The sequence below is a fragment of the Pelodiscus sinensis genome, chromosome 1 (genome assembly GCF_049634645.1).
Source record: "Pelodiscus sinensis isolate JC-2024 chromosome 1, ASM4963464v1, whole genome shotgun sequence".
NCBI classification, from domain to species: Eukaryota; Metazoa; Chordata; order Testudines; family Trionychidae; genus Pelodiscus; species Pelodiscus sinensis.
In genome coordinates, this window is record NC_134711.1 from 205,494,343 (window position 1) to 205,512,762 (window position 18,420).

Here is an 18,420-nt window from a genome sequence, read left to right on the forward strand (position 1 = left end):
CAATTTGTAATTTCCCACGGAAGGGGGAGTCTAGAACTCTTGGATTTTTTTTAAACTGTGAAAGGAAGCAGAATCTAGGCACCTAACAATCCCAAGCTTTGAGGCCCCAGTTCAGCCGTGGCTCTGATGACGTCTAGGCTCCTGTCAGGAAACTCTGACCAGAATTTCTCATTGCTTCCTGACTCCTTACTTTGGAGCCAGGCATCATAGCTCTGCTGCAGAGATCCAAAAATTTCCTGGGTCCCCACCCCTGGGGCACTGCACATGGCAGAGGTTCCCCAGAGCTGCAGACCCAGGAAGATCTGGGGCTACTGACAAGCTGGCAAAAAACTAGGTAGGATTCTGCCAGAAGAAGAGCAACAAACATGATATAAGATTTAGAAAATATGACCTTTGAGGAAAGATTAGGCTGGTCTGTGCTATATGGCAGGGGAGAGCAATAATTTTTTATGGTAGAGCCACTTGAAAGAATTTTGTAAGTGGTCAGAGGGCGCACTTTTCTTTGATATTAATCAAGGTGATGTGGGATGGAAGTTGGGTACAAGAAGGAGCTCTGGGTAGGGGACTGAGACACAGGAGGGGATGTGAAGTCTGAGAAGGGGTTCAGGTTCAGGAGAGGAATCTGACATTGGGGAGGGGTGAAGGGTCTGGGAAGGAGTTATGACTTGAGGCAGGGGGTATAGGAGGGAGTGCAGAGGATTTGGGTTGTGGCCTGAGGCAGGGAGTTGGAACAGGGGAGGAGGTGTTCAAGCTCTGGCTGAAAGGCATTTACCTTAGGCAGCTCCTGGTCAGCAGCCCAATGGGAGCCTTGGGCAGGCTCTTGCTGCGACCGGCTCCTGGGGCCAGCTTGTGCATCTCTGAGTGGCATGCCTCGGGGAGGGGGGGGGAGAGGGGACGGTTTCTACATGCAGCATGTGCCCATAAGCATGGCATAGGTACTTCCCATTGACCAGTTTCCAGCCAACAGGAGCTGTGAGGATTGTGCTGGGGGTGTCTCCATGAGCTGCCTCCACCCTGGCTGCAACTATTGCGGCAGTGATGGCTGCCAGAAGTCTGCATCCTTTAAATCACTGCTGAAGTTCCGCATAGTGCACTCTGGGAAACAATGAGGGCGGGCTGGAGGTGGAGGGAGCACAGCATGCTCCAGGTGGCATTGAGGGCTGCTTGCCCCCAGTCTCGCCCCTTCTGTCTGAGGCCCTGCATATTCTAGAGCACAGAGCCGCTACCCCCCCCTTTTGCCCAGAGGCCCAGCAAGGCTGTCAATCCCATGCCTTTCTCATTGCTATGTTGGCTAGAAGGTGGATTTAAAAAAAAAAACACCCGAGTGGCATAGCTATTCCAACAAAATTTGCAGCGTAAGACCTGCCTCTTGAAAAAATTAGGTTTGTTTGGTCTGAAGAAAAAATGGTCAAGGGAGAGGAATTGATCTTCAAATATGTAAAAGTTTTATATTAAAAAGATAGTGATCAATTGTTTCTATGTCCACTGAACATAGGCAAGACATAATCTTCATTTGCAGCAAGAGAAATTGCTTAAAGCAGCATTTTTCTTTTGCATAGCAAAGTATCAGAGCAGTATTAAGTCAAGTGTTCTGCGGTAAACTTTTGAAAGAACTACCATAACTTCATAATTATGTAATTTTCTTAACTCTGAACAAGAACAGTTCATGCCAAGGTATTTTCAATCCTGAGCTTCTATTGCATGTGCTCCTTAGTTGTGAGGGATGATAGCCAGCAAAGTGGGAATTTGAAGTGAAAGCCTTAATTGTAAAATGGCTTATAAAATTCAGTCCGGAAAATTGAGGTGTTTAGAGTGGTAACTCACTAATTTTTGCATGAATGCCAGTGGTTTATTCTCAGAGCTCTGATATATTGGAATTATCTGTCCACTTTTAACAATGTCATTTTGCTGTTGCTTTTCACTTTAAAAACAGCTTCTTGTTAGGTTCAATATCAGACTGATTTTTAATTTCACTAATCTTAAAGTTAATTACTGTTACCCTTGATCTCTTGTTATGACTACATTAAAATATAAATAGTGCAAAATATTAACCACACTTTAATATTTAAATCATATTTTTCTTCCTTCTATCTACTTACTTTCAGTACTGGTTCAAAGTAGATTAGGGTGTGTATACTAAGGATATTAAAAGGCGAGTAATTGGGTAATCGTGTAGTCGATACAATTTGTATTGACTACACCAGGGGTCAGCAACCTTTCTGAAGTGGTGTCCCAAAATTTAATGCTCCTGCCCTGGGCCATGCAGCTGTCTTTCAAGTGGGGAGGAGCTCTTTCCACCACACGCCCCACTTAGTCTCCTGCCCTGGGCTCTGCTCCTGCTTTTCCTGCAGGGAAGAGAGGAACAGCGTGCACATGCTTTCCCGGAAGTCGGATGAGGCGCAGAGCCTCAGGGGTTCCTCCGTACGCAGGAAGCCAGCATTGGCTCTAATCTTACAGGGGGGGTGTGATGGTGGATCGCCAGCACGGGCTGGAGTCAGGGTGGCTTGTGGGGCTTCTGGGAAATGAGAGAGACAGGAGTGGGTGGGTGACCCCATGGTGTCCAGCCCTGCTGTGGGTGGGGTCCTGTGGGGGTCTGGTCCATGGTGCCCTCGCCTTCCTGCCAGGGATTCAGGTGCCTGGAACCAAAGTGGCTTTGGGGCAGGAGGATTTCCCATGTGTTTACCTCTCCCCTCAGCTGCCCCCTACCAGTACCTAGCCCCTGAGTTGCAACCCGGCAACTTACCCTATAGCAAAGTTGTTCTCAAACTTTTTGGCCCATGGACCACCTGGCTCAATGTAAACCTTTTTGTGGATCACCACTTGCTAATGGAACTCACCATTAATTACATAATTATGCCTGAGCCATTTTGCTAGTGCTGCAGCTGGGGAGAACAATTTAATTTAAATTATTAAACAGATTAAGCATTTTAATTTTCTCATGTTAGTTTATCAAGCTTTATTTTAAATAAAGTAAAATATTAATTTATGTCCAACACAAAAGGTTTCAATGTTTTCTTTATTTATGGCAGGTGTGGGGAACCTTTTTTGTATCGGGGTCACTGACCCATAGAAAAATCAGTTGGGGACCACACAAGTAAGGAGCAAAAATACTCCTCCCAAAACCCCTAACCTCACTGATGTGGCCTCCAGCTGACACACCTCACTCCTCTGGCACTCCAGCCCCACGTGGCCCCCCTGCACTGTTGTTTCTGATAGAGGCAGCAGCATGAGGAAGCAAGCAGCACTGCAGAGACGGTGCTGGTGGGAACTGGCTTTTAAGCCTGCTCCCCCCTTGCTGCCTCTGATATAGAGGCAGTGGGGGCATGCAAGCAGTTGACTAATCAACTACTCTTTTACCTCCCTAGTACATTCATAGTGTACTATGGGTTTTTAAACTTCGGGCGGGGGGGAGGGAAATTGTGCTGTGCCCTTGATGTTTGTTGTTTCTTAAAACCATGCATTTTCATTCGTGCCTGTTCCTCATTCCTCAGAATAACACACAATATTTCCAAATGTTGGCACATTCAAAGTAGGGATGTTAAATATCGGTTAATTGAATAGTCAACCTTGTGAATTCTTATTGGTTAGTCGACTATTCTATAGTGCCCAGGCAGCTGCTGTCTAGGGGGGATGGATCTGAGCTCCCGGACCCGGCACGAGCCGGAACTGAGCTGGGCTGCTTGGCTCCTAATACATAGGGCTCGCCAAGCGGCGGTGAGCCCTGCTTGCCAGCTGCGCGGTTCTGCGCATGCACAGATCACTCTACGCCGGCTCTTCCGGGTAGTAATCTACTCGCCACGGGTGAGTAGATTACACTATTTGTCGAGCACTGCTCATACACTTTAAATGCAGAGCTGCAGCGGCGGTAGGTCCAGGACACAACGAAATCTGGGACTGAGCTGGGCTGATGGCCAGCCTGCTAAAAAATGTACTGAAAAGGGGTGGAAGAACTGTGGGGGGTGCGTTCGTACCCTCCCCGGCACACGGACCTGTGCAAGATCATTTTTTCAATTTAAGTGCAATGTAAGATCTACCACAAACCCAAATCCCCTTGCCCCACCTCTTTCCTTCCCTTTCTTTGAGGCCTTGCCCTTGCTCCACCCCTTCTCTCTGAGGCCTCACCCTGCTCACTCTGTCCCCTTACTTCCCTGAATCTCATTCACTTTCACCAGGCTGGGGTAGGGGATTGGAGTAAAGGCTCTGGTCTTGGGCCAAGGAGTATGAAGTGCGGGAGAGGCTCCGGGCTTAGCTCAGGGCAGGGAATTAGGGTCCAGGAGGGGTTTCAGGATGCAAGCTCTGGGAAGGAGTTTGGGTGCAGGGGTGACTCATGCCTGGGGCAGGAGAATGGGTGCAGGAGGAGGGTCAGGGCTGGGACAGCGGTTCAGGAAGTAGGCTCTGGCTGGGCACCGTTTAACTGAGATGGTGGGTGGTGGAGCAGTGGGGTTGAGACAGGCTTACTCCTGGCCTGGCCCTGCACCACTCCTGAAAGCAGTTGGCATTTACAGCAATGGCTTAATGGCATCATGCACTGCCCCTCTTCTACAGGCACTGAGCCCACAGCTTCTATTGGCCACGGTTCCCCATTACTGATCAATGGGAGCTGCAGGAGTGGTGTCTCCAGACAAGAACAGCATGTGGAGACCCCCTGCTCTGCCTTTCCCAGGGGCTGCAGGGACATGCCAGTCACTTCCAGGAGCAGCAATTAAAACAGAGATAATTACTCCAGCCATGACAGGTTTGGCATTTTAGAGCTCACTACTCAAAGAATTATATTTAAGCATAAGAGAGAAATCAAAATTATGAAATACACACAGCAGTCAAAATTCAAAAATAACCCACTTTGCAAGCTGTAAAAGAAGTAACAACAATCCCCACATATGTTTTTGGTCGGGAGATAAGAGTGAAGGACAGCGTGTGTTAGTGAGAACGACAGATACACACACTGTGTGAGAGTGACAGAGATTTGCATTGCCAAGCTCCCTCCATCCCCTTGTCCCTGTGTGGAGATAGGGTATAGGAGTGGGGGGAGGAGGGACACCCTGACATCAGCTTCCCCCCTCTTCTCCCTCCCACACCGTGCACAGCAAGCAGGAGGCAGCTCCAAGGCAGAGGGCAGTGTGGAGGCGCAACACTTGATAGCTTCCTGGCCAAACCTGTCAGGATCACCCGTCAGAGGCTCCAAGATCTACTGGTAGAGGAGAAAAATTGCCAGTGTCTGTCAGAAAAACTAAGATTATGTAAAATGTATATAGTTTGTTTCCAAATAAATTACTACATGATCAATCCACTTGTTTTAAGAATTTGTTAAATTGTATATAAATGAAGAAACCAGTGGCAAGTAAAGGAAAAATAGACTTTCTAATGTATTTTTGGACAAATTTCAAGTTCAAAGTTTAAAAAAAAAATTACATTGATAAATTTACAGCAGCTAAACTGGAAATTTTTTCATTGGTTAGATTCATATCATGTGTTGGACTGTTGTTTTTCCCCCTTGATCTTTACACAGTCACTTCCTGTCCTTCATCTCTGTAGAAGTAATTGCTTCTAGCAGAAGATTTTTCTCTAATTTACGCATGTCATTCTAGAACACAAACTTTGTGTCACAAGATTATAGTAATTGGTAGTCATATCTTTACCAGAAGGAGGTCTGAGGAAACTGACCTAAATGATCTAGTAGTTTGAACATTCGGCTTTGTTTTTGAGTGCTTTGTTTCTTCTTACAGGGCAAGAGGACATGTATTAGCTCTAGAAATCTTGAAACTAATACTCTTGCATACTATATAGAAGAAAGCATAAACTTTAAAATGTCAATGTAAAACATTTAGTTTTACAGTCATTTTATATAAAAATCTGTTTTTAAAATTACATTTATGCATGGTGCTTAGATATGTCTCTCTCCCACACAAGGCAGGTATGAAATATTTTGATTGTGAAACTGCAGCCTCTTCTTTCCATTTAACAAGAGAGGGTGAGAAAACACAACTTTCCATTTTAATTGGTTAACCTGTTAAAGCGGGAGATGGGGAGCGCTCCAGCCTCCCACAGGTTAACTGTAAATGGTCAGCCTCAGCCATTAAGGGTGAGGCTTACTGGTTAATCTTTTACATCCCTACTTTCCACCCCAGAAGGCTCTGATTGACCTGGGGGCAGCAGGGGAAAGCATGCTAAATCTCCTCCCACTGCCAGGGGCATTGGTACCTAGAGAGCACCACCAGCTTTTCAGAACAATTGGTGGTTCTCTCAGGGGGGAAGGCAAAGACATTGATGTGGGGGTGGGAGAGTGTGGAATCAGGGTCTATTGGTGGGGAAGCATGTGTCCTGGCCCCGCCCCTTCTGCCTGATGCCCTGCCCCTTCTGGGGTGGCCAGGTGCCACTTAACAATTTCTGAAGTAGCCCCCAGTAAAAAATTATTGCCCACCCCCTATAAAGAGACACCAATCTCAGTGGTCAGTGAAGAAAATGAATGTCTGAAGGATATTTTAGGAGAATAAGCTCTGCCAAACAATGTCACATGATGGTCCATTTACTCTAGTATCCTCTCTTACGGTAGTTAGTACAGATGTTTACTTTAGAGGAAATATTATGCAGCTTTGTAGAAAATTATGTATGGAATATTTGGTTCATAACTAATGTTACCTTAAGATGGGGAAATACCAGTGCCTAAAACCAGCCCCCTGACTTTATGCAATGAAGAAATGGCCATTAGTTCATTCTTGACCTTTGTAGTCCAGGATGCAAGGGTGGGAAGATCATCTTCTCTGTTCCCAACTGCTGGTCCATGAACCCTTGCTTGCCGGGCCATGGCAAATTGCTTGGCCACAACCCCAGCTTTTGATTAGCCTTGCCTGCTGGGGTTCCCTATAAGGGAATTCCCTTCTGACCATTTCACCATGCAGCATCAGGGTGAATGAGGCGGAGGGCAGAGCAGGGGCAGCCTCACCATGGCCCTGGTTCCAGCTCCGACAGCCACTACGTGGCCCAGCTGGCAGGACTGTGTGAAGAGTGGCTGTGGTGCTGGGGGGGGGGAGGAAGCCACGGCCACATGGTGAGCAGCCGGGGGCAGGGCCTGTGCCACAGCTGCATGGTGGGTGGGTGGCTGGATCCTTCTCTGGAGGAGCAGGGCTCGGGCCTGCCATGTCTTCATAGCGGGGGAGTGTGGCGTAGTGGGGGTGCTGTCTGCTCTGTGACCTGGGGTCCCCCTGCGCTGTGATGTGAGATTCTCACTGACTCTCCCAAATGCGTATTAACCCAGACACCCAGGCTCAGCTTCCCAGGGAGAGAGACAAAGGGAAGAAGGCGGAGACCAACACCTGGCTGAGGGGCAAGGCTGGAAGAGAGTTTTAGTTTCTGTCTGGAATCATGGAGGAGGCAGCCGAAGCAAGGGGGCTGGGAGTTAGGGGCCCAGTCTCCCCCATCTCAAGGGGGGCTGAGGCATCCTAGGCCTGGCCCTGTAACCAGATTACATCTATGCTGTGCTGTATTCTGAAGAAGCAATAAACTCCCTCTATTCTACTGGCTGGTGGAGTCTGTTCGTGCCACTACTGGGGTGCAGGAGTCGGGGAACCCCGACGCGCCATCGCAGGGAGGCCGAGGCTTGCTGGGGAAGGGTCTGGGACCTACTGCGGGGATGAGAGAGATAGAACCTACTGTGTGGTGGGGGGTCGGGATCTGCTCCATCCTGTGGGTGGCTGCTCTGGATGCCAGGCCAGGGCTGAATAAAATAATATGGAGTTTGGAGTGTATGAAAGATACATATTTTAGTGAACAGAAAATGTTTCATTTACTCATTTACATATTTACTATTTGCATAATGAATATGCAAATGTTGGTCCACTGCAAGTTTGGGTTTTCTGGTCCCCGGTATAAGAAAGGTTCAGAACCACTGTACTTGGGCATTGATTGCTCATCCTTCATTATGAGTGCATTTAAATTTTTCCAGCTTTGACAGCTTGACAGCTTAAAAAAAAATAAGGCCATCCAGCAGCCTAGAAGCTTGTTTACATGAACGTGTAGTTTGCTTGAGTGCAAATGTATACTGACTGCACCACTCTGCAGTGCACTGTATTTGTGTGGGTCCTGCTGTAGACAGAAGAAATCATCACAGCAGAAAGCTCCATTTTGTCCCTTAGCTCCTTTTTCCTGTTTATCTTGTGAGGCAGAGTAGAATTTATTTTTCCTAAGGGTATTTTTAAAATTCTTGTTAAATATTTTGAGACTAGAAAGAAAAACAAAACAATGGAACATGAACCAGTTTACTGATAGTTTGCCTCCAATTCTAGTGTCTACAGCAGTGTTTTCCAATTTTATTTGGCCATGGAACCCTTTTAAACTCATAAGAATTTTGCGGAGCCCTAATAACAGTGTTATATATGGAGCTGAAAAAGTAGACCACAAATAAGTAAGGATAATAATAAACAAATGATAAACAAGGTCACGAGATCAACATTTAGTTTAATTGCACATCATTTTTTAAAAAAATCATAAAATGTTATTGTAAAGGAATTTTCTCGCTGAACCCTTATTTTCTCTTCGCGGAGCCCCGGGGTTCCATGGAACACCATTTGGGAAACACTGATCTACAGATACAGCTGAATTCTGCTCACAATTTGCAAAAGCCACACTTGTCACTGTATTTTCATAGCCAAAAAAAAGACAAAGCACTGTCGAGAAAATTTGTGCACTTATACAGTACTTTTTGGTAGGCGCTGAATAGCAGTAAGAGTGAAGCAAGTTGAAGGTACAATTAATGTCAGAAAGCTATCTAAAATAGATGTTAGGAGTTATTCTTAGTACAGTATTACAAAATCCGTTTAGAAAGTAAATTCTGAAAATGGGACAAGGTAAATAGTATTATTGATTAAGCATTATCAAAAGTAAATAATGTTTCTAAAGATATAAAACATTTTCAAAAATATTTGTGCCACAATGATTTTGTGTAGTACAAACTCTGCTGACAGTATAAGGCCATTGCAGTGTTGCTGTGACTGGAAGAGTTCCCTTTCTTTAGTAGTGGCAAATTAATGTATTCTTGTAACTTAAATTTGTTTTTGTTCTTATAAAATAAATAAAAGCTGCCCCTTTGAAAGTGCCTAGTGCACTTCCAATACTAACACAGTATAAACAAAAATCTAATTCCCTTGCTCTGTCTGTACCCCTATAAATACTGATTCTTATTTGAGAACTGAGGTATTCTGCCAATTTGCAGGGTGGGGGCCATAGAATATGTATGTTGGTAAAACTTTGTATATAAAAAAATACAGTATAACCTCAGACTTATGAACTAACCAGTCAACCATTTACCTCATTTGGAACCAGAAGTACAGGCAGTCCCCGGGTTACGTACAAGATAGGGACTGTAGGTTTGTTCTTAAGTTGAATCTGTATGTAAGTCGGAACTGGCGTCCAGATTCAGACACTGCTGAAACTGACCGCCAGTTCTGACTTACATACAGAATCAACTTAAGAACCCCAGGCGTCCCCAAGTCAGCTGCTGCTGAAACTGATCAGCAGCTGATTCCAGGAAGCCCGGGGCAGAGCAACTCTGCCTGGGGCTTCCTGTAGTCAGCGCTGGTCAGTTTCAGCAGAAGCTGACTTGGGGACGCCTGGGGCAGAGCAGCTGGGGTGCTGCTGGGTTGCTCCAGTAGCGCCGCTCCTGGGTGCTACTGGACCAACCCAGCAGCACCCCAGCTGCTCTGCCCCAGGCGTCCTGATTCAGCCGCTGCTGAAACTGACCAGCAGCGGCTGAATCAGGACCTGGGGCAGAGCAGCTGGGGTGCTGCCGGATTGGTCCAGTAGTGCCCAGAGCGGGCGCTGCAGGACCAATCGGCAGCGCCCCAGCTGCTCTGCCCCAGAGTCCAAAACAAAAGCCTGGTCTGCTGGGTGGGGGGGGGGGGAGCACACTAGCTGCGCCCCCCCCCAGCAGACCAGGGACACGGGGAGCAGAGCCGCAGCGGGGTGCCGCGCCTCTGAGGCTTTGCTCTGGCAAAGCCTCAGAGGCGAGGGACCCCGCCGCGGCTGCAGCTTCAGTCCCGGTGCCTGTGGTCTGCTGGGGACGGTCCCCAGCAGACCACAGGCTCCCGGACTGAAGCCGCAGCCGCGGGGGGGTCCCGCGCCTCTGAGTCTTTGCTCTGGCAAAGCCTCAGAAGCGCGGGAACCCGCCCGGTGCCCCTGGTCTGCTGGAGACTGTCTCCAGCAGACCAGGGGCACCGGAGCAGCTTACGAACGGGGCTTTCTCGCCCCGACCTCCGGGGCGAGAAAGCCCCGTTCGTAAGTGTGGATCCGACGTAAGTCGGGGACTGCCTGTACACAATTGCTGCCCCGGAAGGGGTGGGGCCTCAGGTAGAAGGGGTGGTGCTCCCCTGCCCACAGACCCTAATTGGCATGGGGATGGGGAAGCATGTGAAGTCTTTGCCCCCACCCTCTCCCCACCTAGAGAGAAGTGTGCTCTGAACAGCTGGTGGTTCTCTCTAGGCACCTGCGCCCTTGGCGGCGGGAGGGGAGACTTTGTGTGCCCCCCAACCCCCAGGTCAATCAGGGGCTGGGGGCAAGGAGAGCACGGTAAGTCTCTTGCTCCCTTCTCCCACCCTGCAAAGGGAGCACGGCACTTAGAGTGCACTGATGCTTGGGCCAAGGGCTGAGGAGGGTGTGGTTTGGGCTTTGGTTTTGAGGCAAGGGGGCCACTTACCAGTGGCCAGCAACATTCAGAGCTCTGCCCCCAGCCGGCCACTCTCTTACATGTGTCTCCACCAATTTGTGGTAACTCTGAAGTATAACTGTTCTCTGCCCTTGCTTCCCCCCTATGGTCATTCCAGAGCATAACTGTCCCTGCTATCAGACCCCTCTCTTTCCATGTTATCGAAAACATTCGGAGTCCAAGCACATCTTATTGTCCTGGCACAACCAAACTTCTACCTTGCTTTGTTATGATAAGAAGGAGCAGCATACCAAATTTGGTGGTCCTAGCTTGTATCATTTAGGAGAAGTTCTTGAACAAATGGACTCACAGACAGACAGTTTCTAAAATGTATGCTAAGAAGATAACTACTTGTTTATACGTCAGTCTGCTGCCTAATAGTACAGTTGATTATTTGTTTTCTTAAACTGTATTTGTCAAGGAACTGAAAGAGAATTCAGTGCAAGCAGCTTTTATGTAGATACAACGTGTTTCTACACCGAAGACTCGTTGCAGAGATTGGATTTAAGGCACAAACATTGTATTGCCACACACTAAATAAAGGAAAATGCATTTTTCTGCATAGTGTGCCAGAGAATTGGAGAACCAATTTGGAATTGCATTTTTGAAGTTTTATATCACAAAGGAATTTATCTCCTGTTTACTGATTTCTTTGAAGTGTAGTAGTTCATGGTTAAGTAGCTATCATAATAAAACTGTTTAGTTTATTATTACTTTTTGTGGAACGTATGGCAACTTTAAATATTTGTATTGTTCATTATGGTTTTGGAAAAACTGATATTGAAAAATCCCAGTAAACATAATTTTCTTGAAACTGCAGTTTAGATTTTGTTGGCTTAAAGGCAAAATAGAAATAAATGCAACTTCCAAGTAGCCCAAAAAGAATGAGGAAATGCACCCTATAGTTAATCATTGATGTTATATTCTTGTCAAAGCCTATTAATTTGTACGTAAAGGCTTGTCATCTTAAGCAAATGTTTTTTATTAACAAAATAGGTCACATATTTGCTCTGCTGTGAAACAGAGTTCATGGTTCTGGCAAGGGTATTGTTTTGATACAGAGCTGTGCTAGCAAGGCAACAGTTACGGCTGATAAAGCACTTCCATTGTAAGCGCCTCTAGGCATCTCTGAGCTTGCTGCATCAGTTCTGGAAATAAAAAAATTGCTCGAGCCTGGCACCTTCCTTACTAATTTACAAGGCCAACCCTAGTGTCGCTTGGGGGAGCAGAGCTGGCTGGCCTGGGGCTTAGGACATGATGGCTCTGCTAACTAAGCACTGCCTGTTGCACTTTTAATTCAAGGCTTCCATGTGAGTGTAGGTCAGGGGTGGGCAGTAATTTTCAGAGGGGGGCCACATAGTGAAATTTGGTATGTGGTTATGGACCAGCTCTACCTCTGGAACAGTTGGGGCCTGGACAAGAAGGGCTGGGGAAGGGGACTAGCCTCCTCTCAGGGTTGTCTGGTTTATATATACTGTCTGTATGGAAAGTGTTCAAACCTACTTGTATAACCCATTTTCAGCTGACTGCATAAAATGTATAAAATTGTTTATTGTTTTTAGGTAATGCGTCTGGGGGCTGCACCAGCTAGCCTGAGCTTCCTGTCCCTCCAAGTATATGCTTCATCCTCAGAGAAGGAAACTCCAAAAAAAGAGTTGCTAAAAATTGATGAGGTGAGGCCCTGCTATTCCCCCATCCCTATCCCCAGCTTAATCTCATAAGGCTCTGGTAGATGAACCTCTGTCCATTCAAGTGTGTTTACACTGACAGGGTCTCTCCTTTAACTGAGTTGAACACAGTCTGACTTTTCTGCATTCCCACAATAATTACAAGGATTGGTGATCATCAGGGCTCGACAGTTAATGTAATCTATTCGCTCGTGGCGAGTAGATTACAAGGTGGCACAGCCGCGCAGCGTGATCTGCGCATGCGCAGCGCACCGAACCGCGCGGCTGGCAAGTAGGGCTCTCCATGGCTTGGTGAGCCCTGGTGATCATATTTCACAATTCCTGCATTTAATATCAACATAATTAGTGATCCCACAACAGCCAAATTGGTTAAAATGGGCAAAACATCATTACAGTGGTTAAATATCTAGCAGGCCTAAGCAAACTGAGCGAACTGTATTTACATGCACACGTGCAGAATCTCATTCTTTAAAATGAGAGTTTGTGCCAGGTTCAGCATGGACTTTCTTCTTTTACATTCCCCCAATACAGTAAAACTCCAATGCTCCGGCACTCCTGATGGTCCGGCACCATCGGGAACCTGGAAGTGCTCCAGGCGGCCGGACAATTGGAGCTGCTCTGCGCCCGGCTTCCTTGATTCAGCCAATGCTGAAACTGACCAGCAGCTGAATCGGGGAAGCTGGGGGCAGAGCAGCTGGGGAACTCTGCCCAGGGCTTCCTGGAGTCAGCCGCTGATCAGTTTCAGCAGCAGCTGACTTGGGGACGCCTGGGGCAGAGCAGCTGGGTTGCTGCCGGATTGGTCCCGCAGCGCCGAGGATCAGCGTTATGGTACCAACCCGGCAGCACCCCAGCTGCTCTGTCTCAGGCATCCCCAAGAGCAGCTGGGGTGCTACTGGGTTGGTCTGGCAGCGCTACCGGACCAACCCGGCAGCACCCCAGCTGCTCTGCCGCAGGCATCCCCGATTTAGCCGCTGCTGAAACTGACCAGCAGTGGCTGAATCAGGGACGCCTGGGGCAGAGCGGGACTATCGGAATGGGGGGCTATGAGGGGTCTGGGGTGGCATCCCCCCATCCCACCTCAGACCCCTCATAGCCCCCCCTTCTGATAGTCTGGCATATTTGATAATCCGGCACCCCCTGGGTTCTAAAGGTGCCAGATTATCAGAAGTTTACTGTAATTACATCACGATTTGTGATCCAACACAAGCCAAATCAATTACAATGAGCAAACACCATTGTAACAGCCGAATATCACATCTAAGAAAAGCAGGGGCAAACTATTTACATAAACACACCCAGGATTTCTTTCCCTTTCCAGCTGGCTGTAACAGAAGCATTGATTCAGACCCTGCTTACATAAGTAAAGCAACAAAGACAAAAATCTGTCTGTCTTACAGTACAACTATATTTATCATTCACTGTGGAGATGAAATATGGTCCATTCCCTCTATGATTTACAGTCCTGCAGTTCAATGTATTGTACTATCTTGCAGTTCGGCATGGTGCAGGGATCTCCACACTGCATTGAAAGATCAAGGCTTAAATATGAACAACAATGGAAAAAAAATAAGGGTCAAGAACAGGGTACAGAAATAACCTGTGGGCCCTTTAGTTATACATTAATCTTGGTAGTCGTTACTACAAACATTTGTTTATACGCTAAAACTTCATATAAAATTGGCTGTTCTCTCTCTCTCTCTCTCTCTCTCTCTCTCTCTCTCTCTTTTTTTTAAACCTGATTGGCTAGTCAAAATGTGAGGCTTAGTAAGTTGATCTAGTTAGGAGTAGAAACTGATCATGAAGTCTGATATTTTCTTTGACATCTTGTTTATTCACAGGGAATGTGCAAACATTCTGCTTTCCAAAATGCAGGTGGAACAAAATAAACCAGGCATAGCTTCTTTGCTTACAGCACAAGTCTAGTTAGCCAGCCCAAGATCCAAAGATCTCTTTAGGTTTTTCGAAGAGGCATGCTGTGTTTAAACTGGTGCACGCCTTTCTTGCCCTCTTCAGAATCTCTTTGTTTCTTCTCTCCCTGTCTGCCTCCCTGCTATCCATCTTTTCCACAGATGCATGAAATTGGTTTGGGACTAGGGATGTAAAAGCAGTTTAAAAAATACTGTGTAAATGATTGCAATTCAGTTGGTTACACGGTTAAACTTTGTGGGCCTGTCGGGTTGGTGGCAACTGCTGGCATTGTGAGCTCTCACCACCACTGCTCTGCAGGTGTTTAACCATTAATTGGAACTCATAAGCATCAGGGTATCCGTTAACCAGTTAAACTCTTACATTCCTAGTCAAGAAAGTAGCCTATAGAACCCTCCATGCACATGTTCTCTAGTTTCTGGGCAGACTTTATTATGTCTTATTTCAAAGTGACTTCTTGTCTCCAACAACTGTCTTAAATGAAGGGTGCATTCACACACAGGTTTCAAAAAGATTTAACTGAACTCATAACATTATAGAGCAAACTTCAGTGTTCCTGAGAAACCATCAGTAGCTCTAATACATTGAAATGTAACCCAAAGACGTATTGGGCATTGTTAATTTATAAATTAGAATAGGACAGGCTGTCATGCTCCAGCCTAAAGTGTGGATCTTTCAAGAAAAGATTTGGCTATTGCCACATATTGCATTTCCTTTGAGCAATTATTAGACTGCAAAGTGTTCCTATTTTTTTAAATGTTAAAAGTATTTTTCTTTCATATAAGTAAAAATGGCTCTAGATTTGTTGAAATTTAAGGGGCTTACGTAAAAGTAGTTTGAGCTAAGACTAGGTCTGAGAAAAAGGAACTGCTTAGAGTACTATGAGGAACTGAACTTAAGGTATGGAATTAAATGACTGTCAAGCTGTTTATGTATTATGTCAGAAAGTCTGCAGTTAGTATTTCTTATTGCTTTAGGAAAATAAGTGTCGTCATACTTCGGTTAAAAAGTGCTAATCATGTGAGAAAAAGCATGTCGCTGTTTTAAATGTAAAGTCCAATAAACTGGTCATAAATCTCTGCCAAAACTTATACAGCTTGTATTAAAGAAAATACACAATAAAACACAACAATAGCATTAGGGCTGTTAAACAGTAAGGATACTGATAAGCATGATGAGGTATGCATACCAGCTAACTGACACTTGCCAGTTAACTCCGCCAGCCTTAGGTCAGAGCACCCCACCCGCAGGACTTCCCAGCTGCAGAAGGTTAAAATGGTTAACTATTTTAATATCCCTAAATAGCATGTAAAATAGAATGAGTATTAAGATATCAGTCTTCAGGTAGTGTGACAAATTTACACTTATAAAAGGCTAATGATGTTAGACATGTCTTCATTATGTAAATACTACTAATTTAGATGACAGTACAGGTTGAACCTTCAGCAGGACCATGGATGTTCCTGGACCAGAGAGCATTGGCAGCAGAAGGGCTGGCTGCTGGGAGCATGCCTGGACTAGGAGCCCAGCCCAGTTGGCAGCAGGAAGGCCAGCAGCTGGGAGCCCTAGGAGGCAGGCAGCTGGCAATCTGGCTGGGGCAAGCAAACTCCCTTGTTCAAGATTAGTCCAGTCCCTAGGGTGTCAGACCAGGGAGGTCAAGCCTGTACCTAATGATGTCTGTTACTAGTGTGGGTAACAATTACAACATCCATAACAGACAGTCTTCTGTAAATCTCAAATTGTCTGCTAAGTAAAAAGCTCACCAATCAGTTTGTTTAGAAACTAATTAAAGTTTTTAATAATGGCCTGGACAAATGTAGAAAATGGCTGCTCTAGGATGCACTTAATACAAGCATTGAGAACCAGTATTGCTGTTAAGCATAGAAAACACTTCTCAAAATTTTATATGTGCCCTTTTGACAAAATGGCTACGTCTACACTGGCCCCTCTTCCGGAAGGGGCATGTAAATTTCACGAGTCGTCGTAGGGAAATCCGCGGGGGATTTAAATATCCCCCGCGGCATTTAAATAAAAATGTCCGCCGCTTTTTTCCGGCTTTTAAAAAAGCCGGAAAAGAACGTCTAGACTGGCCCCGATCCTCCGGAAAAAGTGCCCTTTTCCGGAGGGTCTTATTCCTACTTTGAAGTAGGAATAAGACCCTCCGGAAAAGGGCACTTTTTCCGGAGGATCGGGGCCAGTCTAGACGCTCTTTTCCGGCTTTTTTAAAAGCCGGAAAAAAGCGGCGGACATTTTTATTTAAATGCCGAATTTCCCTACGACGACTCGTGAAATTTACATGCCCCTTCCGGAAGAGGGGCCAGTGTAGACGTAGCCAATGAGTCTGATTACTCTGTTTCTAAACCTGTAACTTCAACTAGCCATCAACTTATTTGGATAAACAGAAGAACAATTAGTAGTGTTCTACTCATAGTGTATAATTATTCATTAATTCACATAGCATTCTTACAGCTCTACTGTATTTTTTATCATGCCTAGTAGAATAATATATGCTTTGTGCTGGGCTTTTTTGAATTATACCACTGTTTCTAAAACTGTGTTCCGAGGTACACCAGTGTGCCGTGAGGCAATTGGAGGTATGCTGCGGGGAACAACAGAGTTCAAAATGGCTGCCCTGAAAGGGGCAGGCAACCCCCTCCCCCTTTTTTTTGTCTCAACAAAAAATGCTTGGTGTTCCTCATAAAAAAAATTATTGTTTGGTGTTCATCAGTCTTAAAAAGTTTAAGGAACACTGAATTATACAGATCCTGCCCTGAGGACCTTCTTGTACAATTCTATCTTTTTAACCTCTTGTTTGCTTATATTCACAGCTTTCACTGTACTCCTGTCCAATTCGTGAGTCTAAATATGTGGAGGAACCACAAACCCAGTTGGAGGAAGGGATTTCATATCTGCGTCATTCTGTGGCACCATACACAGCCTGGTGTCAGGTATAGCAATTTTATCTTATGGAAGTACAGATATGTTTCCATAGTTTAGGATGATTGAGGATTTTGCTTATGACAGGACATTAAAACATGACTGGATCCAAATTTTTGAATTGCTTTTAAAAAAACAAAAAAAGGAAAGACAGACATCTCTCAGGGGCCTGAATATGAAATGATATTTTAGTCTTTAGAAAGTTTTGCCAGAAAAAGAAATTATTATTTTTTTTCCTGCAGTTGCCCGTGTTGTATTTCACCAAATCTTATACCCCTTTTTGCCCCCTCCCAAAATCCAACAAAAAAAATAAAAACCAAACCCAACAACTTTAGAATCCCCCACACCTTCAAAATTTAACCTTGATCTCCCTTGTTTGAGTGGCAAAGGCTTTTATTCCCCCAATCTTTTAGCTTTTTACATTTTTTAACATGTTTGCTGCCCTCTAAGGCCATTCTACAGTATAACTGTTTCCCGTGCTTGCTGCCCACCCCACTCCCAATAGAAATTCTGGAGTATAACTATCCATGCTATCACAGACCTCCCTTTCTATTTGAAGAGAAGCAACCACATTCCATACACATCGTATTGTCCTGGCACAACCAAACCTTGACCTTGCTTTATGTTATGATAAGCAGAAATTTTATACTAAATTTAGCTCTATCATTTAGGAGGAGTTCTTGAACAGACAGACACACAAACTCTCTCATAGAGCAGATTATTTTAAGTTGTCAGTGTGATACTGGCAGATTAGATGCAAGCCCTTGCCAAAGCTTTAGACATCAGCCAAGCACTGACACAATCATTTCTGGAAACCATTCTGTTTCACCTGTGTTTTAGTATGGTTAAGATGGCATTTATAGCAAGTTATTTAAATGTTATGAAATGCTTGTAAATTGTTGCATGCATTGAATCTCACTTACAATGTCTGTATCGCATACTATAAGCTAATATTTAAGTTTTTGTTTTGTAACTGTAAAAAAAGGTTTGTTCTGAAATTGTTCCCCTGAGACCATTGTTCCTCCTAAACATCAAGAAGGTTATCAAAACTAAGTGGGTAATTTTGAGACATTATGGTATAAAGACTTTAAATGCCTTTATGCCCATGAAGAGGCTGGGTGGAAAAGAACTTGTCCCATCATCTTGAATTCTGGAAGAAGGAAATGAAAGTAGCTG

At 45.3% G+C, this 18,420-nt stretch overlaps 1 protein-coding gene across 3 annotated transcripts in view; it reads left to right on the forward strand.

Annotated features, from left to right (window-relative positions):
- APOO (apolipoprotein O) overlaps window positions 1-18,420 on the forward strand; it is a 92,743-nt gene that overhangs the window by 6,540 nt on the left and 67,783 nt on the right. For all 3 annotated transcript variants that reach the window (XM_075913301.1, XM_075913300.1, XM_075913302.1), the window contains exons 2-3: window positions 12,256-12,366; window positions 17,136-17,255. In XM_075913301.1, the coding sequence (XP_075769416.1) occupies window positions 12,256-12,366; window positions 17,136-17,255 (231 nt within the window). The remainder of the gene's footprint in view (window positions 1-12,255; window positions 12,367-17,135; window positions 17,256-18,420) is intronic.